This window comes from Mytilus californianus, unplaced genomic scaffold (assembly GCF_021869535.1).
Source record: "Mytilus californianus isolate M0D057914Y unplaced genomic scaffold, xbMytCali1.0.p SCAF_6, whole genome shotgun sequence".
NCBI lineage: Eukaryota > Metazoa > Mollusca > Bivalvia > Mytilida > Mytilidae > Mytilus > Mytilus californianus.
The window spans coordinates 42013091-42038895 of NW_026262712.1; the positions used below are offsets into that span (position 1 = coordinate 42013091).

Below are 25805 nucleotides of genomic sequence, written 5' to 3' on the forward strand. Positions count from 1 at the left end.
ATTTATATTTCAAGACCATCATGTATTATTTGTGAAGTTGATACGGAATATTTATCAACAAGGTCTTGGTATATTCCAATAAACTGGTTTTTTTTAGAAGAGGACAAGACTTTCTTTGACATAACGTTGGCCCATTAATAAAAGTTTATTTCATATTCAGTATTAACACACTTTTAATTTTTTTTCAGGATTTCTAGTATTACTTTGCTATAAAGGAAATGGTAAGCTGAGAAATAAAAAAAAAAATAGTTTATTAGGTTATGTTTCATGCGAATTAGCAAACACTTGAACGATAACTTTGTCAGATTAAACATGATCTCATACCCGTTTTTAAAATGACCTCATGTAAATATTTTCATCACATATGATAACAGACGTATTTTTCTCTGAAGTTCGTCTCGTCATGCCATACATTGATCAGAGTTTTCATTTTGAAATTGGTTTGGAATCCACAATGAGGTTTTGTATTAATTTATTTTTATAAAAGGCTCTTGTAACAATATGTAAGAAACTTTTGAAAACAAATTTTGTGATGGAAAAATAAAAGCTAAATTTGTAATGTACTTTAGAATTCTCCAAGAAAAGGAAGATTTGAAAGCTAACCTGTCATAACTGAGTATGATCGACTGACACTCGTCGTCATTTCTTAAATGTGCATCATTAAAAACAATACACAACAGGTTTACATAGGCTTGTCTGTTGCCCAATCCAATTCAATGTATTTGAATAAAATACAGCTTAAACACAATACTATAAAACCATAGTAGCCTACAGTATTTGTTTTGGTGATAAACATTTGTATTACACCCCTCAGAAATCTCCTTTTGTTTTTACTTTTGCGTTTATATGTATGAAATGTTATCTCAGGTGGATTAGTATTATTCATAGGGAAAATAAATAGATTTGCCGTTGCCTGACAGATGCATAAAAGATTCTTACTTTCCTCGATACTAGTGATACACTTATTATATAATTTGCTTTGTTCTTATTAGAATTTCGTATTCATATTCACTTTCTTATTAGAACAAAGATTCCCAGAGATTCAGATGGAACTCTCAGACACTGGATATTGTATAAACACTGACAATCATCAAAATATGGAGTTTGTTAGTGAGTTGAACGATATAATGAAAAGTGAGCCGTACAGTGGTTCCTGTGAAGGTAATTGAATTTATTAAGATATGTATTTATTGACTAGATTTTATTAGACATTCTATAAAATAACTTGTGTATGTGAAAAGTCAATAACATATAAGAATAAGGAGATGTGGTATGATTGCCAATTAGACAATTTTCAACTAGAATTTAAATGACGAATAGAAAAGCAAAAAAAGGTCACCGTAAGGCCTTCACCCTTCCGAAAAAGTCATACCGTATAGTCAACAGTAAAAAGCTCTTGGATAGAAAAAGTGACAAAATTCAAATGAGAAAACTAACGGCTTATTTTTAACAATACAATTTTCGGAAAACAAATACAACAGACATGAACCAAAGACAACCAAAGATTTACAAGCTCCTGACTTAGGACTGGCATATGAATAATTTGTGTGTTCGAAACTTTGATCTATCCTGGAACAGTGGTGTTACAGCTGCAAGTGGCTTAACTCAATAAATCGATTCGAAAAACAAATAAACCATCTAATATAAAAACAATAGACACGAAGCATCGATATAAGATTACTCGTAGTTACTGGAAATTAGTTCAAAACCAATTACATTATTCCATCCATCCATCCATCCATACACATACATACATACATCCATACATCCATCCATCCATCCATACATACATAAATTTTGACTTGGATGGAGAGTTGTCTCATTGGCACTCATACCACATCGTCTTATACATACATACATACATACATACATACATACATACATACATACATACATACATACATCCATACATACATGACATACATACATACCTACATCCATACATCCATACATCCATACATACATACATACATACATACATACATAATATTACATCAACATATTATTGTTCAGATTTGTACAAAGATGATGCTAGGAACTGCAAAATATGTGGAGACAACTTTAGTACTGAATATGTGATTGGTGACCTACAAAAAGAAGTACAGGACACTTTACGCGTGGTGCAACTTGGAATAGAAAAGGAGGCAGAATATGGTAATGCAACATCTAATTGCACTCCTATTTGAAACAAGCAATTTAGACTTTGCATTTATACTTGAATTTCAAACTTTTGGTTGTTAGTGTTCCTGTTGAAAGTAAATCCAGAAAAGCGCTACGTATCCATCAAATTTGTAAAGTGTTATTTTCATTAACGAGCACGGGATGATTCCGCTGCTGCTTGTCGCAAACGCTATCATGAGCTAAGTAAACAATGCTTCGGTTCTGACAAGACTGATAACTCAATTTTCTTAATTTTTTTGTTAATAGTTTAGGAATTTTCGAATAAACAACGGTTCAAATTCGTTCAAGCAAAGTTGATTTAGCAAATAGATTTGACATATCCAAGTGCTAATACATCATGTGATTTAATTGTTGGGTTTTAAGCATATCTAATGTTTACGAAAGTGTTTCTGATAAACGACATTGTCTTTCGTTTTTGCTAATGTGCTTTGTCCATATGTCTTTTTGTTTGTCTTTGTTTGCATATTTGCTTGTTTTTGTAGTCATTAAGATTAAAACACAATGTTGACTGCTGTACCCCTATTTTTGACATTTTTACCTATTATGTCTGTTTGTTTTGTTCACACATCGTTGTCAATATAATGGAATGTTATGCGACTGTCATACAAGTGAGAGGTTTAGCTCTAGTAGCTAGCTATAAAACCAGGTTTAATCCACCATTTTCTACATAAAAAATGCCTGTACCAAGTCAGGAATATGACAGTTGTTATCCATTCGTTTGATGTGTTTAAGCTTTTGATTTTGCCATTTTCTTAGGGACTTTCCGTTTAGAATTTTCCTCGGAGTTAGGTATTTTTGTTATTTTACTTTTTGATAGGAATTATTCACATTTTCAAAAATGTTGATATTCAATTTCCGTAAAAGTTTTAATCAATTATGACAAAATATACAACAGAATTTATTTTTGAAGTTCATTCAGTCTATTTGTTTACTATTTGAATAAGTTATGTGATGATTGGTATATAATTCTTCAAAGTAGAAAAATACAAAATGTATCGAAAATAAACTAGCAACGCCATGGCACGAAAAACAAAGCCGAAAAATATAAACAACAGTACACAAAATATAGCAAAGAAACTAAAGACTTAGCATCACGACCCCCATGTGCTCCGAAAGAATATTCTGCTCAACATGTTGCACCCGTCGTGTTGCTCATGTAATTATAAATTTTGCGATAAGTCTAATCACTTAGGTCATATTGGGAAGAAGAGGACGGGATTGTGGTTATGACCATTGGAACATATTCGTCGTCATCTGTGAAATATATATTCCATAACCTTCAAGGAAATTGTGATAGCGTCCGTAAAATTTAAGAAGGGATGATTTTAACTTCACCATTTGGAACTCTTTGTTTAATAGCTTCCCTGTGAGCAGCAACCTTCTGTAAAAAAATCATGATAGGAAATACAAGCCTTGTATAATCGTATAAACTAGGAGATTTATACTCCATATGCAGGCGCTACTGGTATGTTGCTGAATAAAAATGGAAAGTTCACAATTGGGAAGCTGAAATCATCTCTTTGTTGTAAAGCTTTTTTTTTAAACCGACCCTAATTGTCAATTTCCAGATGTGAGTCAAGATATGAGGCAGGCTTAAATGTTGTTAACCAAATGTTGAGTGGCTGTAAAGTTTAATGTGTGAAATGAATAAATAGAAACATGAAGAGATATATAATTGTATGCGAACATAGAAACAATGCCTCATTCATGCATTGTTGAAATAAGTTAATACATACATAGACAAAGTAAATTAATTTTCTTATAATTAAGAAAAAGCAAATATTTTTGTAACATTCAATAATTCCTTGTCCGCATTTAAAACGATTGTTACATACTTGTTGACCGCTACCTTAGTGTTATTAATACAAAGACTCACATACTTTAGCGATAATTCCTTGCATGATTGGTATCATATAACTATAAAAATTTCAAATTATAGAAAGGTTAAGGTATACTTCTTGCGAATATCCCAATTTATGTAATACAAAGTGTTATATATAAAAAGTAATTTACTTCGCTTTTACACTAACATGACTAACGAATAACAAAATATTGTAAAAATTATTTATTCGATATGCTTTTGTTAGAACAAAGATTACTACAGAGCAAAGAAGAAACCTCAGAAACGATATATTTCACCAATACTCAATGTAATCAAATTATGGAGACTGTCCCAGAAGTAGAAGATTTGAAGGAAGAAAAATTGTTCAGTTCTTCATGCCAAGATGATCAAAGTAATCGTTATAAGTTGGGGACAGTCTGTAATCTAAAACCATTAACATGACTGTATATTAAGACATACGTTGATAATATTCCTGTCTTATATCAAATTGGATGTGGTATGATAGCCAATGAGACAACTCTTGGTCAGACTAAATAATATAGAAGTAAGCAACTGTTGTTCACCGTACGACCTTTAACAATGATAAGAACAACAGACCGCATAGCAAGCTATAAACGGCTACGATATGACAAAATTTTTAATGTAAAACAATTCAAATATCAACCATTGAAGTACATGCTCCAAAGTGTTCGAAATGCGGGGGAACAGTTCAGTAGTGACTGCAAGCAAAATATCTGAACATTATTTAGGACCCGTTGATATATCAAGATATTTAAAACGAGGCTAAGACAACTACCGTATACATGTGTACGATAGACCCGTGTTTCTTCATTATACGACTCACCAGTAAAGCTGGAATTGCAATCAAATACGATGCTAACAAGCATTGAAAACCAAAATCACTTCAAATCATTAATTTCTCTGAATAATGATTCAAAATATACTGAATCTTATTCAAGGGTGTTTGCAATATGCATTTGTTGTATTTTAAAACGCTGAAATATTTCACAAAAAATGTCAATGAAATTTTGTTATTTGTAAATCAGTTAAAATAACTTTGCCTCAAAAATGATTGTCTATAACAACGAAGATAGAGTATTATAACAGTTATACCGTCATGCATACATACCTTTAAAATATTAAAGCTAACACTGTCATCAAAATGATAGATATTTCCAAATTATACATAAGGATATCAAGGAATCAAAATTATCTTAATGACAACAAAACAAGATTCGCTTTTTTTGTGTTTAAACAAGGTTTATCACAGATCCGATCCGATATATCAGAAACGAGAGATGACATGAATGCTAAGCTAGCTTCAACTATGGAAAATGTTCTAAAATTTGATGACTTAATGGAAACGCAGAAGTACAGTTGTGCATGTCAAGGTATTAAAATTATTTTTAAAAATGAAATCCAAAAATTATTATTTGTGTAGATTTTTTACATGCTATTGCTGATTATTTCCAGTTTTTGTATGCATTGGATTCGATTTATTTCTTGTGTTTACAAAAGACAAGTATTTTATGCATGTTCAGGACAAGAACAAATAATCAACAAGATATACAATAGGTAGGTCCTGTTATAGACGGTGTCTGGGAGGAAAGTTGGGGATATTTGATTGTCATTAGAAAAATGAGAACATATTGGGTAGGGACACATATATTGCCTTCAAAGGGCCACCTACGGATCCATAAGAGTTGTTGAAATGCACCCTCTCTTTACCCTTCTGACAACATGTGGCTTCGTACTTATACATCCCGCACAGTCAAACAAACGCATAGCTTTGGCATGAGCTTTACTGCCGGTTGGAAGAATACCATAATGACCATATTTCTATTTCCGACTCCAAAACTCTTGATACTTTGGCATGTGGGTTTTACAGTACATACATAGCATCAAGCATATATACATATATTCATGCAATCAAACATACTGTTGGGTGCAGACCATGCATTAGATAAACTAAACGGACGTTAACACCAAATGCACATTTCTATTGTTTACTTGAATTTTGTTTGCATTTAATAGTAAACGCGTGTTTTCTAGTATCAGGTTAACGCGGTTAAAACGGAAATCTATAATGTCTACGCATGTTTACTTTGTGTCTGTTAGGTCAATAGTTAACAGGCGTAAACTACAAAAAATTCGCATTTTTTTTGTTTGTGTGCACTTGAAAGCAAATGCATGTTTACTTTTTGAGTTAACTATTTGTGTAAATTATAAATTAACTAAATTTGTTAATTTCTGTATTTTGTTAAAGTGAAACTTAACTTAGATACTAGCGTATTAACCAATTACAGTTCAAAAGATGTTCTCCAAAGAGAGACGAAAGATACCAAAGGGACATTCAAACTCATAAGTCGAAAACAAACTTACAACACCGTGGCAAAAAAAACGACAAAACGACAAACAACAATATACAAAACACAATATAGAAAACTAAAGACTGAGCAACACGAACCTCACCTCAAAACTGTACGTGTACATGAACACAAAATGTTGTATACATCATCAGGATTATGCGATCAACATTTTTAACGGCGGATTAAACTGGTTTATGATTCAAGAAATATCAGTTTTCGGACCATGTGATCATTTAACTCAATTCGTAGCACATTGTTTATTCATCTTAAAAGGTAGTTATTAATCCATTTTGTTAATTATGTACGGTTCGTAATTTGTAAAACGTGCGTTTACATTTAAAATTACGGAAGACGCGCCTTTTTCGCGTTAACATGAAGGTGAACGTGAAAATAAACGCCCAGTTACTTTTTCTGATTACAAAATGTTTAGAGTGAATGCAGCGTTGACATTGCCTTTTCACGTGCACGTTAGTGAACGTTGCATTAACTTATGCCGCCCGTTTTAACATGTAATGCTTGGTCTGCACCCAACTGTATTTATATTCATACAGTTTATTGTGAAATGTTATATGAAGTTATCTATTACAGATTTGCATAAACTTCAAGTCAGAGCTTGGAAACAACATAACGCAAGTTTTGGAAGCAAAGCTGTGATTTGCGACGTTCTAAAACAGATTCAAGACTCATCATGTGTGGCACTAGTAGGCACAGAAAAAGTAAATGGTATTTTACATCACATTGCACTAGAATTTGTAAGGAAAAATGAACACTTTGTGATCATACCATGTCAAACTCCTGTTGAAATAGTACAACACTATGAACTTGATACATGTAGGCATCACATGTTTATTTTGGAAGATGCCTGTGGTTGCGAATTTCCCTTACAACAGTCAGTTAAAGATTTGATAGACAATGACACACTTTTCAGATACATGTTACAAGAGAGAAAAACGAAAATCTTGATATCTTTTACTCCTGGTGTGTTCTGGAACATGAATTTTCATAACAGTGAATTATTCTTTAGTAACCACATTAAACTATTGTCCACTGAAATTTGAAAATGCATCAAGAAAAACAATTGGACGACTTGTTTGTGTGAAATGAGTATGACAGTTATTCGATTGCGATTGTACATGTCGATGACTTTATAATGAACGTAAAGTTTAGTTGGTAGCAAATAAAGTTCAAAATAATTGTGAAAACAATCAAGTTATACCAGCGTACGAAAATTGTCTAATGATTATGTATCAAAATACTACGATCAATTGATAATATCGATGATCCAAGATGTTAAACTTCTGCTTTTACTTCTTTCGCACACACAAAAATTTCTTGTTTCTTTTTAACTGTTAAATGTTGAAATAATCGTGTTAAAATGTATGCAAGATGTTGTTGCGGTAAATGAATAAATACAAAGTAACGAAATTTGAAACGATTACTTAAGAAGCAGATATTTGTGTAATTTGTTGAAGAACATGATAATTCTTGAATTTCGGATTGCTAGTTTTGTGTAAGGGGTTCGTGTTGCTCTTGCTTTAGTTTTCAGTTTTGTACTTGTTAATTTTCAATGTCTGTGTGGTCTCTACCGGTAACGGTTTTGTCTAGTCTTTGCTTCGGAAAATATGTTTCAAATACAAAATTTTACAATCGGTTAAATTTAAGGATTTGAAAATTTACCTGACCGATTGTATTAGGATTTTGTGTCTTAGGATAAGAGTCTCTTTCCAGTCTGCTAATGTTGGACGCCTCATGATTTTATATGATATATAAACAACGTATTTCATAGACATTGCTCAACGTGTGCTCATTGTAAGCAGTTCTGCCAAACCTTGCGGACATAAATATCACCCGAGTTAGGGATTTGGTTCGTGTTGTTCAGTCTTATGTTTGTTCTGCGTTGCGTCTTGCAGACTTGTGTCTTTTTATCGTGTTTCGCCTTTTCCTATAACATTGTCAGTTAGTTATCTACTTATGAGTTTGCATGTGTTCTGTGACTTTTTCGTTAAGAAACAGGCTGAAAGCGGAAAATTGATATTTTGAAATGCAAGTATGTCTAAAGACAAAGTCATTACTACAATAACTGGACATAATATAATGTTCTCATTTATTATACCATGTTTGATGTGTATGAGCTTTTTATTATGCCATTTGATAAGGGACTTTCCGTTTGGAAATTTCCTTGGAGTTCGGTATTTTTCTCATTAGAATTTTAAATGTTATGTAGAGCTCATGTCCATTTTGTTAAGTTTTTCTATAGAAATGTCAAAGACTTTACCGTTCTGTTAAGGATTTTTATTTCGAAAACAAAATAACGGAAGCGATTATTTATTTCATCAAGGATACCTATCATATAAGGTACTAAAATTTCCAATATGGATAGTGTGTCGGATAATAAATAGACAGCTGTGCGTGTTTATCACAAAGCAAGAACACGTTTGACGAAAGTTTATTTTTTATCAAGCTGCTTCATTCATCTGTAGTCAGGCCGGCAATAATGATTATTTATATGAAACAAAAGAGTAGGAATCATCAAGAAATGACTGTAAAATATGGGCTCTAAAAGATGCAAGTACTAATGGGCATAAACATAAAGTTTCATCACTTTTAGACAATTAGACTAATTCAACATAGTGTGGACAATGGTATGGTATTGAACACGGAAAATATAGAACTAACCAATGCATACAAGGGAGGATGGATACAATTAAAATGGAAATGTGAAATGCACGTTACCAAGACCTTAGAATGTTCATGATGTTGTTGAAAACAAAGTCTGAATTTGATAAACCTGAATTTGAATTATGAACTTCATTGATGTCCATTTACATAACCGAGACGTAAAAGATATCAAAGGAACATTAAAATTCATAGAAAATAAAATTGACAGCGCCATGGCAAAATACGAAAACAAGAACCTTATCAAAAACCGGGGATGATATCACGTGCTTCGGAAGGGTATGCAAGTTCTGCTCACATATGACACCCGTCGTGTTGCTCGTGTAAGTACAAACCCGGAAGGTGTCTAAATTTCTTATGTGTACAAATACTTGTAGTATAATAACGAAGAAATATCGGAATTACGCAATTTTGAAGGAGATTGATGAAATGTGTCATCATTAGTACTGGTAATGACTTGATTTTAATTATCATTCTCTTATCTATGTCTTGACGTTTTGTTTTATATACAAGTTTGTGTCGAGAACAGATATTTGAAAGTCTTAGTCGACTTTATATAAATAAAATACTGTGTATCTTTTAATGTAATGAATAGAAAATTTTCAATGGTTAATGAAATTTAAATTTCATAGATATATATTTTCATGATTTTGTCATAGTCAACTTATCAGCCTTTAGTAAGAAGTAAGTTCGTTTAAGGTCATATTTTGCCTCTACAATTAAGACCATTTATTCAAGTCAAAATATGCTTCCAGTTGATAAAACGACACGTGAGTTATTGAATTATAACTATTTTTGTACAGCAATTCTTAAAAAGAACTGACATTTACAACCTCAACAGACCCATGGTATATATTTTTGGAAAATTAGCTCAAAAGTCTGGATTTCAACCAAATTTAGGCCTAAGAAACATAGAGCTCGGGCTTCGACAAACTAAATATTCAAATCCGATTTAAAAGACTATAACAATCTGTACGTTAATAGATTTGTTTCTTGACGTATGCGCTCTGTGTTTCCTATCCAAAAACATAAATGAAAATTATCTGAATTCATTTAATTTTGTGGAAAACAAATGTATCTTATTTGTTACGTCATGAACGGAACAGTAATACGTAAAGTTTAAACAAAAATACATAGATATATGTTTTTGCATATTATATAACAGAGTTCAATTTACAGGGCCATAATAAGGTCTCGTAGCATTACTCATTAAGACAGAAACAGGGGCCATAATGGGGCCTTATAGAACCTGCTCCTTTGTACTTCTTGGGACAACTTAATTCGCTATAAACCTATACCCACGTAATTTACAAAAATTTGTATTCAATGAATAATAATGAGCTAATAGTATATGTAAAGAGTTTTTATCAAATTGGAATAATTTGTCAGTATATTGAAATATATCATTTCGCAGACCGCTTTATTGTGATCATGTGGTTTTCTAGTTAAACCCGACTAAGTATTTCAACTTCAATTAGTAATTGTATACACTATGGTATCGTACTAGTTAAGTGTGTGAGTAAGTTGTTTCTTTGGATATTAATTTATTTAATGAATACATGTTTTCACTTTGATGTATTTGTCACACATGTTTGAATATTTTATCTATGTAATACCATAAAAAGGAACGACTTTACCGCTTAAGGATGTTCGCTACTCTGTTTCAAAATAACAAGATTTTTAAAAGACTGTTCTAAATTGATAGAATATAAATAAAGGACCTAAAAAAGCAGAAAAAAATGAAGGGTCCGTGTGCTTGTTTTCAAGATAAAAGCCATTGAAAATTTGGCGGGAATTGATTCTCTCTAGATTTTTCATACCTTTAATATTGGCCGCTTTTTTGTTTCATAAACTATGAAAAAATAACAAGGATTTTATAAGATTTAAAACTATGGCTTTTTAAACTATATGTAATAAAATTATGAAAAGAAAAGTAGGGGTTAGTGGGCAAAATTTTTTAATGGCAATACAAGGATAAAACCAGAGGATTCCGAAAATCTGGCAGAAATTCAAAAACAAAAGGAGCAAACATCCTTAAGATAGGTGACAATGAAAAAAAACCCTTATCTTCATCTGTAATTCAGGCCATCTATCAATATCAAAATAAGAAGATGTTGTATGATTGCCAATGAAACAACTCTCCACAAGAGACCAAATGTCACAGAAATTAACAACTATAGGTCACCGTACGGCCTTCAAATCTTGAACTTAAAACAAACTTTTTACAGGGATAAAATAAACATGTTAACACTGATTTCTAAATTTTGTAATTAATTACTAAAGTTTGCTCATAATTCAATACGGAAAGGACATTAAAAAAAGATAAACGAATACAGAACTCGTTTCGTTAAAACAAAATGAAAAATTAAAACCTTTTTATTTCCGTTAAACAATTATTGACAGTTCTAGAATTCACATGTGAACTAGTAATTACTTTTTTAATATACGCTTAAAGAACAGCATGTTTAAGTTTATGATTTTTGTATTTTAGTTTCAACATGTTCAAAGTTGCCAATAATGTGTGTTTTTCTTTACATTTGTCTGGACATTAACATATGCAATTGTATTGGTATGTAATACGCAATGTGTATTACACAGTATCCTGTAATCCACATGATCCATTGCCTCTTCACAAACGATTAAAACAATTATCGAGAAGATAATGTTTTTTGTCACGTATTTTATAGTATTTCCTTAATTGCGAAAAAATGTAATCTTACAAAGATAACACATATTAATTTCATGGTGTTAAACACGTAATAGATAAAATCAGACGGGTGAAATATTTAACAGAATTTCAAAATTGATTTCATCGTCGATAATCATTAGATTGGGCTGTCATGTTAACCCTTTTGTCAGATCAATTAAAGAATACAGAAAAGGTGGAGAGATATGGGAATACAAGCGAACCGACTATCATATATTGTTCTCATTTTTCTTTTAAAGGTTATTTCAGGCTAACCCGATACAGCTGATAATCAATCAAGTAATTTGCCAAAAGATCTTTGTACATTGTATTTAGTATAAGATATAAACTTTGAATGAATTGATGTGTTCTTTTAATTGTTTTGGGGATGTTTTCTGGTTGACGTAAATATCAAACTTACATCTCTGTTCATTTTAATTTGAGTTGGTTTATCATTTCAACACAGTTGTACTAAATAATTGTAAAACGAAAGATATCATATGTTTTGTTTATAGTCAGAGGTCAAACAGTTATGTGTTCTTAACTTTGATTTCATTGCAATGTCTTAATATTGTATTTAACAGAACATATTGTACTTTTTACTCTGTGCATTTTCTCTTCCATGGTTTCAAATTTTATACTTAAGATAAATGAAATGCGGTATTTAAACAATAGTTTACCAGCCTTTCGATAGGTATCGTGTAAAAGAATAGTTTTGAACGAACAAGGTATCATGTGTTAGTATTATGAAATATCTTTTCTCGGGTGGTTTCGTAGTGACTATGTGGTAGTCGGATACAACCTGACCCAGAACTTCCATAATAGTGAATTTATATACTATAGTATCGTACTAAATACATGTGTAAGTAATATTGTTTTTCTTCTTTGAAATTTATGCCATTCAATAAACAAAATTCACTCTGATACATTTTATCACACATGTTTGATTACAAATTAAATTCCTTTAAATGAATCATTCACACATTAAGTTTTATTTTTACATATCTATCAGTTATGCCTGTTAAGAATGTGAGAACAATTATTCATTGTTGTGTATAATAATAAATATCTATTTTCAGTTTATGCTCTCATGCTTTCTGATGTTGATTTGCTCAAATTAAACATAGTGCCGCAACAAATTATATTTTATAATCATTATATGCTAAATCAAATTTCAAATATACTTCTCTGAGGACATCTTCACATCGGATTTTCCCTTTTGAATCTCCGTCAGCGTAATTTTATTTTAATGACGTAATTTATCACGTACGTTCACGTCAAGGTGTCAATCACGCCCTATATCATATCGGCCCGAAGTTGATCCGTCCCCGTAACGGTATTATAAGAAATATATCAGGGGTGTCGCATTATAAAACATTTTTCAACTGGAGAATTTTGAAAACGTTTTCAAAAAAAAAAAAAAATTGTGTCCATCGGCACAGGGTTCATCCGAACGAACTAGTGGCCGCATTATCTAGAACGGTATTTCCTTGGGTCGGAAATACCTATTACTGTTTAGTACCATCACAAAATACCATGTGGACTTGTTTATATTTTACATACTTTTACGACGGACTATTTGTCGTTTATCTGAGATTTTTCAAAGTTCTATATGCCGGACGACAAATTAAAGCAATGCAAATATGTGGACTTGGGGGAAATCAGAATGTACATCTTTGGGAAAAGGAAGAGAGAGACTTTTTGCAGCGTACAAGTGTACCACATAAAAAACGAGTAAGATTTAATTAGTTAGAGCAGTAAGTATATAGAAGAGTAAATTTTATTTAAAATCAGCACATATTTATACATGCTAACAATTAACTTGATAATAATTGATCATTAGACAACGATGTACAGACAACAGCATAAAACTTCTTGTATGCGTATTAACCTCCTTATAGGGAACACCACAACGAGTTATGGCCTAAAGAAGGACATTTTGCAGTCTGTTTAGTCACTGGTGTGAGCATTTGACCCAGGGCATTTGACTACCCAGTTCCCCACCCAGACAGATCAAACTACTATAAAGGTAACCTTCTCCAAAACATTATACAATGCAATGAAATAGAACATACGAACTCCCACACTCACCTGATTCGTTACAATCATTAATTTGTTTATCTGATATTTTTCTCAAGTTCTCTTGTATGCCGGAATACGATAAGTATGGCATATTTACGAATTTGGAGAAATATTCAGAATTAACGTCATAAATAGTGAGAAAAGAAAGCGAAAAGTCACCACGTACGGAAATACCATCGCAAATTCCTAAATTAATTATTATTTAAAGCTTGTCTCTGTCATAAGATTCAAAGATTCTTAATCAACAGCATCGTAGATGTTTGAAATATATATAAGCATGGTACGTGCCTCTTCTGTGATAATTGATGCCACACCTGACACGAGAGCTGTGCTAATAAATATTAAAAATAAAAAAATGCGGTTGGATTGCCAATTAGTAAACTATAAAATCCAATGCACAAAATGTCCAAATATTTGGTACCAAATTGACTAGAGTACAAAACTACAAAATCTAAAATTTATAAAACCAGCACAAAATGGCATATTCAAGACAGTGGCCCCACCATCAAACAATAAACGGCAATAAACAGCAGTCAGCTGTCCTAATTGTTGGTTAAACCTAGGACTGACTACATATAGTTGTGTTAAAATTAAGAAATAATTCATGGCAGCCGTAGGTTTGTTTTCATTTAACCATGGGTTGGTCAATTATATTCAATTATTTTATCCCGAGCGACAGCGAATTATTTCGATTATAATTGGACAAATTCTTTAATTTTGGCAAACGTGAAAACCCTATACACACGATGCTGTTTTGTCTGTTCTGTTTTACCCTACATATAATAATATTACATGTATTAATGATATAATATTATTAAATAATAAAAGAAAAAACTCTCATTCTTCACCTAAATTTGTTCTTTTTGTGTTATTCTATTACATTAAGTTGTGTACAAGAAGCCTTAAAACGCCCGGTGTTTACATTTGACACCGGAAGAATACATATGACGTCATTTTGTTTAGTTGCCAAAGACGATAACATCATTTCGTGGAATTTTCGTTTTATGACATTTTACAATGAAATAATAACTGAAATGAACCAATTTGTTTATTTTGCATCAGAATAGAGATAACCGTACTGTATTCGAAGCTTGGCTTGCGTAAAAATTAAGTTTACCTGGTTGTATAAATAAGATGGGGGTAACGCGGAACAGCCAATTTTGTGTACCTATGCGTCTGCGCTAAAAGTAGATATACTGTGATTATATTGGCTGACGAAATATAGGTCGTCATATTAGAATTCATGGTTTGGAATATTTATGATGATCATTAATTAATAATTGTGTTAACAGGAAATTATTTAATGGCCATCAAATGTTTAAGTTTGACATTTTATTGAATTGGACACTTGTAATGGCCATAACTATACATTTTGTTTTTTAAAAACTAATCATATGTACAATTAATGACCAGTAAATGTTTTCGCTAGAGACCAACAGGATGGACATTCCTTTATCGGCCATCAAAGTATATGTGTAAGTTATTAATTGGCATTAAATTACCATTAATTTTTTTTCATACCAAAAAATAATGGCCATAATATAAGAACAGGTTTTGGTAAAGTTGTAATAATGGCTATTTAATGTCATCATTAACTAGAATGGCGTGATTTGATGGTAATTAAGTAGGATTAAAATGGTTTTTTTAGAACCCATTAAAACATTCATTACAAATTTTGATAGGGCTTTTAATTGGCTAATGGGATTTTAACAGGATTTTAATGGAAATGTAATTGGTTGACGTTACAGTAGTGTAACAAGTTAATGGGACAATAATTGGTATCAAGCTTTAACTTTAAATGTATAGGTATCTTTGGTTTTGTTGTTGTTTTGGTTCCTATATGATGAAAGTAAATGTCAAACGTACATCTCTATTCGTTTAAATTTGCGTTGGTTTATCATTTCGTGAAAGTTGTATCAAATTATTTAAAAAAAAATACATATGATTTATTTATATTCGGAAGTCGAATAACTTACACAGGTATGTTTTTTTAACTTGTCTTTATCACTTTATCTGCTATTCTTGAAATCATACTTTTTTTATTGGGCGGATTTGACCTTCGCCGATTTTAACTGCCATACTAAAGATAGAGTGTGGAGTTTAAACAATATATCAACAGGTAACATGGAGCGGAGTAGTTTTGAACTATTTTTTACGGGGACGGATCAACTTCTGGCCGATATGATATAGGGCGTGATTGACACCTTGACGTGAACGTACTTGATAACTTATACTATTATTTTATTTATTTATGTATTTATCTGTGCTTCTTGCGTTCGTTTGTACTGCATTCCAGTCACTTTTGTTTTAACTGTTGATGGATCACTTCTAATGGTTGTAAATATTCAATTAAGATCTCTCTTCATTATTTGGGTTATTAAATATTTGTATTCACGGTGTTTTAAATTCTTGTATACATATCTTTCTGTCTGTCTTTCTTTACATTTGTCTACGAGACCTCAAATAAAACAATTGCAAGACAGGTATTCTCTTACAAACAAATGAAGGAAAACATAAAATAATTGGGAAACTTTTAAAGATATGTTAGTAACTGTACATACTATTTCAATTTGCTCAATCAAACTTATAGTATAGTAGTTGTAAAAGATGTTTATGAGCCGTGGTATTTCGTTTCAGTGTATTTGAATAGTTAAATATACATATTTAAAAGTCACATTTCAATCGTTGAACCTTTTCTAACAATTTATTTTTCTATACATTTTCTTGTATTTCTCCTCAATACAAACAAATGGAAATTAATAGTAAATAGAACACTATATGTTTTAATATTTTTAACGTAGGATTTGAAAATTTTTTAACTGCTCCTTATTGGTTATAAATTGTAAGATTTTAAATAAAGTTTGACAAGATATCGTAAATCTGTCGATGATGGTTCAAGATCAGTAGCAGGATGAGGACGAAGGAAAACATACACGCATATATATACAATATTAGTATAGGGTAGAAAAATATAGAAAATATATGTATGAGGCTGTATTTTCCCCTGTTTCGGGCCGAATACAAATGTTTTCTATCATGTTCTACACTATACTTATATTGTTTTTATCCTGTAATTTTGTTTACTTAGGGATTTTTAAACAATTCAACTATTTTTAAATTTGTAAATAGTTGCTCCACCATTGGGGCCTCTTTTATGTAGAAATCTTTCCTTTTAAAATGTTTACCTGTGCAATAATGACGCTCTACGTTGCAAATAATTTTTATACAGTGCGAAATGAATGCAATTGATGGAGAACAAGTATTTATGTTCAATATGAGTCGGTAAATGTAGGGTTTTACGTAAGATAAACGTACTTGTAACAATTGAAACATTAGCACATTTTTTTATCGAAACCTTCAAAAATCTCACAGTTCACCTATTCATTGTGTGGATATGTGTACACATTTAGTGTGCCAACAGGGAGCGTTGCAACGTAAAACATGGATTGATTTTGGTTGGACATATTTGTCTGAGAACAGAACGAAGTCGACACATTATCATTATCAGATTGACAGACAGCGGGAGCGGAGAAAAATTAACGTTGCCACGGGTCCAGTTACTGTTTATGTCCTTCTAGGCATGTAAGAAATAAACTCATCATAGACTGAGTGTGTGGTGTGTATTGTACAACCACCATGCTTGATATATTCATTTTCTGCTTTTCAGAAATAGTGCTATAATTGTTAACAGAGGCAACAATCTTGTGTCCTAAAATTTGCATGATATCTGTTCCCTGGATAATTTTTTACCTGAGCATAAGATATTTTCTAGAACTGTGATTTGTGAGCCGTTTATTTTTGTCTAGATCCACACCTTCACTCCTACCCCCCCCCCCCCCCCCCCCCCTTTTGTTTCATTGTTTTCATCATTAATCATAGTTTTCTTTAACTACACGTTTGTCTTGATCTTCCAGGGGAATGGTGCGTGTGGCCAAATAAAAGGGTGATTCTGGTGTACTAAACCCAAGTGGTCTCTTTGAGGCATGCAAAGTATAGAAATGCAGTGGGTTACGGTCTCCTGAGCATTGATAAGATCTCTCGTACATCTAATATGTTTTCTCAAGTCCTTTATTTTACTGTCTCTCGTTTAGCTCTAAATGTTGTGAATCATCATGTGGACGTATTCATGGTTACATCACCCCATCTGAAAAATATTAAAACACTGATTATATTTATTTGTTAAAATGTTTAGGGGATGACTGTGCATCTTGGTACAATGAGATAGCCGTAATCGAATTTTGTGTGCGAAGTTGTTTTGCTTGACTTTTTATCCTGCAATCAGCCAACAACAGATGATTTTGCCTTACACGTATTTGTTCTTGTACTAAATATGAAGCTTCGAGGTTAAATTATTGCATGGTAAAAAACGATATATATATGTTGTTTTTTTTGTCAGTCATGACAGTATAAATTGTCCACAAGCCATACATTTCTTCCTCAGTGTTTCTATAACTCATACAAAATAAATAATATTTTTTCGGACAACTTGATGTACTGCTATTACATATAAATATCTTCCGTTTTTTTGCAATTTTAAAATCATTTATATATAAGTGTCTTTTGTTTGCTTTGTGTTACAATGCGTATGGAGAATGTACAATGTATAATGTTTTTCATATTCAATTTATTAACAAACATTCATTGTTTTCGGATTTGGTGTGACGATGGCAGTGCAAATAATATCACTTGGATGATACATTTTAGAGTGTACTAAATGCGTAGGAAGATAACCATTTTATGATCAACAAGCAGGATTAGGAATTCTAGTGTAGAAGAGAAGATTATAGGAAAATCACTTGATTTATTTATCCACTATTATCAATATGTGGTTTTTTTTATTTATCTATTTCCTGAATGATGAATAGATTGTGTGTTTTCATTTCATATATTGCAAGGACAGCGATTCAGAAAAAAATCAATGAACAATACTGAAAAAATTCAAAGGGCAAATGTATATGCCATTTGGGAGCTAACATTTATACACATGATAAACATGTAAATGTTAAATATAGGTAAGATAATAATGATCAGATGATTTATAGTGAAATAATACATAAACAAGGGATTCTTTAAAGTATGCAGAATGTTTAAAGATTTTTTAAAGTCACTGAAAAATAATCAGATGAAAGTTTTTATTGCACAGTGTTGTTGCTGTTAATATTTTTTTTTTATCAAGTATTAAATCAAATATTCAATATATTGATTGTTTTTATTTACATTATACATTACAGAAAATAGATAGGAAAATATAAGTCACATAGAGAATGCTGATATCATCATCAGTTAATGGCTGTGCTCGTATGGGCTTTTTGCCTTTGCCTTTCTGTTTCAGTATCCTCTGCTTTGCTTTGATTCCCTGGTTAGTCTTAAAGCCTCATATTGTTGTGTAGCTGATCCAGCAATTGAATGGCAGTATTTGTGTCTTTTCAGTTTCCTGTCAATACTACTGACTATTGATCTCAAGGTTCTTACGAAGAGTCGAAAGGTAAGTGGCCAGAAAAGGGTATAATTCAACTGGTGGAATAGTCGGTAATTCTCTGTTTTTATTTTTGACTTTCAAAACTTTACTTAGAATTGCAATATAGTACTGTTTTTGTTAAAGTGTTTTTATTTTGTTGGCCTTCAATAAATTGTTCAATATCATGTTGTGTCATGTCCATATATTGGGGATGAAAATGTGGATTTATTCATGTTCTGGATTTTCAGAATGACTTTGCAACTGATCTTGATTTGCAGTGTGGTTAGAATTTTCTGTAAACTCTTGTTGGTTTGACCTATCTTACTGGATAAGGGTGTCCTGAAGGTCTGCATCCATCAAATCATCATCAGTCAATTCAGCAAAAAGTGACCAAATTAGTTTAAATTGAGGCATTTTCAAATTATTTTCATCAGAATCAGATGACATGTTTGGTTTTAGCAGACAAATATAATTGCAGACGAAATATTTTTTGCAGCAAGCAATGAGACCCCCTTCTTTAGCTCACCGGGGCCCGAAGGACCCCATGTGAGCTTATGCCATCACTTGGCGTCCGTCGTCGTCCGTCGTCTGTCGTCGTCGTCTGTTGTCGTCTGTCGTCGTCTGTCGTCGTAAACTATTTCAAAAATCTTCTCCTCTGAAACTACTGGGCCAAATACCTTAAATTTTTTACTAAATGTTCCTTAGGGTATCTAGTTTATAAATTGTATCCGAAGTTTTGATCCATCGACAAACATGGCCACCATGGCTAAAAATAGAACATAGGGGTCAAATGCAGTTTTTGCTTATATCTCAAAAACTAAAGCTTTTAGAGCAAATCATACATTGGGTAAAATTGTTCAATTGGTCACGATCTATCAGCTCTGAAATTTTCAGACGGATCGAACAACCCATTGTTGGGTTGCTGCCACCGAATTGGTAGATTTAACAAAATTTTGCATTTTTTTTGTTATTATTTTGAATATTATTATGTAAGCAGCAATAATGTTCAGCAAAGTAAGATCTACAAAGAAGTTAATATGACCATAATTGTCAATTGACCCCTTAAGGAGTTATTGCCCTTTAAAGACAATTTTACACAATTTGTTCATCAAGTTTGCTAACATTTAAAAATCTTCTTTTCTGAAACTACTGGGCCAATTACCTTCAAACTTTAACTAAATGTTCCTTAAGGTATCTTGTTTATAAATTGTATCCGAAGTTTGTATCCATCGACAAACATGGTCGCCATGGCTAAAAATAGAACATAAGAGTCAAATGCAGTTTTTGGCTTATATCTCAAAAACTAAATCTTTTAGAGCAAATGTGACATGGGGTAAAATTGTTTAATTAGTCAAGATCTATCGGCCCTGAAATTATCAGACAAATCGAACAACCCATTGTTGGGTTGCTGCCACCGAATAAGTAGTTTTAACAAAATTTTGCAGTTTTTTGTTATTGTTTTGAATATTATTATAAATATATATAAACTGTAAGCAGCAATAATGTTCAGTAAAAGTAAGATCTACAAAAATGTTAATATGACCATAATTGTCAATTGACCCCTTAAGGAGTTATTGCCCTTTAAAGACAATTTTACACAATTTGTTCATCAATTTTGCTAACATTTAAAAATCTTATCCTCTGAAATACAGGTGAGCGATTCAGGCTCTTGAGAGTCTCTTGTTTACAAAATGCAAATGTTCAACCACATGTTTTTTTCTTAATGGGATATAAATAATACAATTATAATAAATGTTTGTTTTCTTCATTTATTGTTTACGACATTATTAGGCTGGTTCCTGAGTCAAAAAGTTTTGCATTATAAAAAATGTTCCGTACCAGTCAACGAAAGCGGTGTTTTGTTAACATAGTTGGTGATGAAAAATAGTTCAAGTACCGTGCGGGCGAGGCCTTATGTATAATTTGCATACTATACAAATAAAGCAAAAAATGATTTGTACAATAGAAGGCTGATAACAAGATAAACTGTTTTTCTTTCGTCTCTAATTGAACATGTTGAAGGTATGCAGGTAAACTCTGTATGTATAGATCAATTATTACATTATTCAAAAATGTGAAGATTTATTTCATCAGACCGATTTTAAAATATTTTAGAACAACGGGTTTTTTTATGGGTTGTTGTTCGGATAACGTTTCGTGGGCGTAATTCAGATATCAACTTCCACATATGTCCTTCTAAAGTTTTCCTAATTCATTACTATCACCAAATGGATAAAATCAAATTTCTTCCAACACTATCGTTAATAGCCATCACCGTTACTGTTGCTTCAGTTAATACAAACAAAATAGTGACTGCAAAAAAACAAACGTTTCCAATTTTACTTTATTAGACAATTCAACAATTAATGTCCCTCAATTAATGCCTCAGGCCAAAGTTTATGCAACATGATGCAACATAAAAAGGACAAAAAGTAAAGCTACACCCGGACAAGAAATCCGAGCTATACAAGAGGAAGATATATCATTCAATCTAAGTTATTTTTTGTTTCAGTTTCAATGACCTGCCTATTGTAATAAACAAAACACTTGTAACGGTGATTGTCACGGATATAAATTGATTGTTGTTCTTTTTTGTATTTATAGATCTAATGCAATAGTAAATATGCATATTCATCATTCATAAATGCATACAATTTTTTTTGCATTGGCGAAGTGTGTGTTGCTAGAATAGAAATGTTGGTAAGATTTTAAATTATTCATAATTACAAAGGTTTGCATATATTTTATTTATAAATGCTTGTTACTCGTTTCGTATATAAATGATTCTTACTCATCGCAACAAGTATATAAAAAACATGTAGACAGGATAAGATTGTTTGTCTCAATATTACAGTATGGACTATATTTTGGTTTCCAAAAAAAAATGTTTTTAGTGTGTAATAAGCTGTAGCTTGAAAAAAAAATATTACAAGTTTGTCATCAATGGTTTCTAGCCAGATTGGTAAAATGCTTATTATTATGACAGAGGACACGGCAGATAAGTACATCATATCTTTCTTTCATTTTTCTTTAAATGTTATACATCTATATTTCAAACAATTGAAGAAATGAACGTCAAGGGGTCGAAACACTTTGAAAGATTTGATAACTTCTAATGTTTTTTGCTCTATTTGTCATTCGATGCGAGTGTTATGGATGTGAACAAAACATATGTTCTGTCGTATTTGCACATTGTATCTTGTAATTGATATCATCATATTAAAACTCAGATATATTACACTATGTCATATAGGCATGATGTAAATAAAATCATAGTTTGCTTATAATGAAATTACTCTTATGATTTGTTAAACGTTTGAAAAAATGTATACCCTGTCAAAAATGCATGTTTGTAATCGTTATTATAAAACAATAGGACAAAAAGAAGGGGATTATCATATGTAATATACGGTCATTTCAATCTATATTTATGTCTTACACTTTCTTTTAATTCTTTTCCACTAACTGTACATTGAGAAATATCTATATTGGGTACAAAAGGAGAACTGTATGTATAATAGAACAAAATCTGGTTTATCACCTGTGATTTTAAGGAAATTAACTTAAATATAAAGTTTTGTAAATAGTTCATGAAGATTGAGAAATTCCTGGGCCTTAAATATTATGACTCAGCATACATTAACAGTTTACAGTATCCATAGTTTACCTTGGCCCTGTATGCAGAGTAAATTAATTACATATTCATATATGTAATTTGAATTGTTAAGAAGTGCTTATATTTACACTTCGCCGTCATTGTAACTTATAGGTCCTTGATTGACATTTCTGTTGGGGTGTTTTTGTCCTATGACCACAGCATAGAAAATATGACCTAGAGATACAAAAACAAAGCTCTATTGAACTAACAATAGTGTGTTCTATCCTAAAAATATACTAAATATTTCATTTTCACTGAAACAGCAGAATAATTTAGCACATTTTAGGCCCCAGAGTAAAATAAAACGGAGAAAAATATCTTAACCCTGGGTCATTAAACATATATTTCAACCTGTAAAGGCTATAATCTTATTATTATAAAGGTCGATTGTGAAGAAAACAATAGCCTTTCTTTAAAGTTATGCAAAATACAGATTTAAACAGTCAGTTCTATAAAACCTTTAAGGAATTTATAAATCAAACAGGTATAACTTCATACATACAACTTTTGCAAATATGGCCTGATTTAAACACTTCTTGTTCATATATTAGCCAAATTATGTTAGATATATCGTAAGATATAATTTTATTGTGGCAAGATTTCTAACTGTCAATTTGAGGCAGAAACTGTGAAATCTTATAAATAAATGGTCACACAGTTAGTTAGATGTGGACTGGAGACAGAGGCAGGATAGGATACTTAATATAATTTTGAATGTTGGAATGATTAGCTATTACACTTTACATTTGTAGCATTCTGAAATGCTTCCAATGTGTTATCAGAGTAGTTTCATACAGGTTCTAGGCATTTAATCTCAGAAAACATTCACACAGAGTAAGCGGACCATAATTTATTAAAGCTTTTTTATAAATTCCTTAAAAATTGAAATAGGGATGGGGAATATTGACTGTAATGTAAACGAAAAGTTAAAGTACATGCAGTGATTTTGTTCAGCTATGATTCTGATAAATACGTATTGTTGTGTGAAAAGGTGTGTTTCATGATTTTTCTATTTGAATAAATGTTATTATAGGTTGCATATTATCAATACAGCTGTTTCACAAACCACGCCTCTTTTGGGGAGATATATAATATTCATAGATATTTTGTTTTGTTTAGCTACTGGTTCCCAGATATGATCTCTTTAATGCATCTTATAGAGACACAACTTGGGAATTTTACCGGTATACATACACATAGAAAGCGGTCAAATTAAATTCTGAGAAAGACTTAAAGTGAAGGGAGGAGTATTACAGAATTTTAGTATAAATTTAAACTCTAAGAAGTCGAGGTATATATATATAATGATAATATGCTGCACACCCCCATTTTGACATGTGAAAAAAGTATTAGTGCATATCAATTTTCCATTCTAGATATAATTTTTTAAGAACCTTAATAGTAAAATTGACATTATATTAGCCGTAAAATAAGCTCCTATGGGAAATCGCATTGTCTATATTTACAAAATGGCAACCTATGAATTAGTTGCTCTCTGAATATTATTGATTTAATATCATATATCGTTTTTTGTTTAAATAAGTTAAAACACCTGATATAATACACAATGAAGTTGTCAATGCGACAGGTAGAAATAGCATTGAAAAGTCATGATATCCAACACTTTTATAAGTAATTTTAAAATTACCTACATCTGCAGTGTCTTTTTATGACAAATTTATTATAAAAAAATAGTGTTTTCTAGTATTAAAAATTTATATAAGATTTTATATTGTTTATTATTAAATAACTTTGAAATTGTTTCATAGAAAAACTGGCCCGTGATTGATTTTGTCAACTTTGCTAAAGTATAGTTCGTTTCCTGCTCTGAACGCTATCTCAATGAAATGTTTATGCCACCAAGCTTGTAATAATCCTTGTTTTTGAAACCTCGCGAAAACTTATAGCTTGATGAAACAGCTAAAAGTTTTATCATAGTAGCAGAACAAAGCTGAACTAACAATAATTCCGAAAAAGAATTGGAGAAAGGAGAGACATTTGGAAAGGTGATCACTCGAAGGGAAATTATAACAAAATAAGAATATGCATACTTATCAAGCTGTATAGCAATAACAAAAAATGAGAAGATACAACAAAAGCATGAAACAGTTCACCAAGTCTTCAATAAATTTCATGTGCTTCAATTGACGTTTTATGCAGAAGCATATGTTTTTTTTTTCTTGATTGTATATTTGTAGTTTTGTTTGGATATGAGATTTGAACGTCGGTAAACTTCTGATGCCTTAAATAAGCATTCACAATTGTAAATACATACCCCGACAGTAAACGTGTCTAACATTACTAAGCGTGAATAACAAATACCAAAAATCAACTTAATTATATAAAGAGAAGAGAAGATACAAAGGGTAAATTCGAACACAAAATTCGAAAATAAACTGACAATATCATAGCAATAAATGAAAATGTTATCAAAAGATAAACAAGGGTATACGAAAAAAGCATTCCGTCATTAACGTTTTTGCAACATTTATATGCATTCAAAATAAAACTAGCACATAATTGTCCTCTTTCAACATACAAATAAAGATAGTCAGACAAAATAATATTCTGACGTGACTTTCTCTAAATTCGCTAAAACGAGATAAACCTTCACAATTTTTTATCTCAATTATAATCAATCATTTTTACCATCTCATTTAGTCATTCTATATAGAATAAGTGACGTATTTATCAATATTCAAACTTTGTGTATCCTTTAAAATAGACTATAGATTGACATTCTTTTTAAATGCGATTTAAAAATACAAATGCAGTAGATATGGATGATGTATGCACAGTTGATTAAATTTAATTTAAATAACATTCGATGTCCCGAAACATTTTTGTTTAAT

At 31.4% G+C, this 25805-nt stretch overlaps 1 protein-coding gene across 1 annotated transcript; it reads left to right on the top strand.

Moving 5' to 3' along the window:
- The first annotated feature begins 1028 nt into the window (after positions 1-1028).
- On the top strand, positions 1029-7794 carry LOC127704480 (uncharacterized). The gene is made up of 5 exons (XM_052208584.1): positions 1029-1161; positions 2014-2154; positions 4269-4415; positions 5284-5415; positions 6982-7794. Exons 1-5 carry the CDS (start codon positions 1047-1049, stop codon positions 7449-7451), a joined length of 1005 nt encoding a protein of 334 aa, XP_052064544.1. The 5' UTR covers positions 1029-1046; the 3' UTR covers positions 7452-7794.
- The last annotated feature ends 18011 nt before the right edge of the window (positions 7795-25805 follow it).

Coding starts and splice junctions, on each gene's coding strand:
- LOC127704480 (XM_052208584.1), top strand. CDS start 1,047: ATGGAACTCTCAGACACTGGATATTGTATAAACACTGACAATCATCAA. Junction 2,155..4,268: donor AGAAAAGGAGGCAGAATATG/GTAATGCAACAT, acceptor TGCTTTTGTTAG/AACAAAGATTACTACAGAGC. Junction 4,416..5,283: donor TTCATGCCAAGATGATCAAA/GTAATCGTTATA, acceptor TGTTTAAACAAG/GTTTATCACAGATCCGATCC.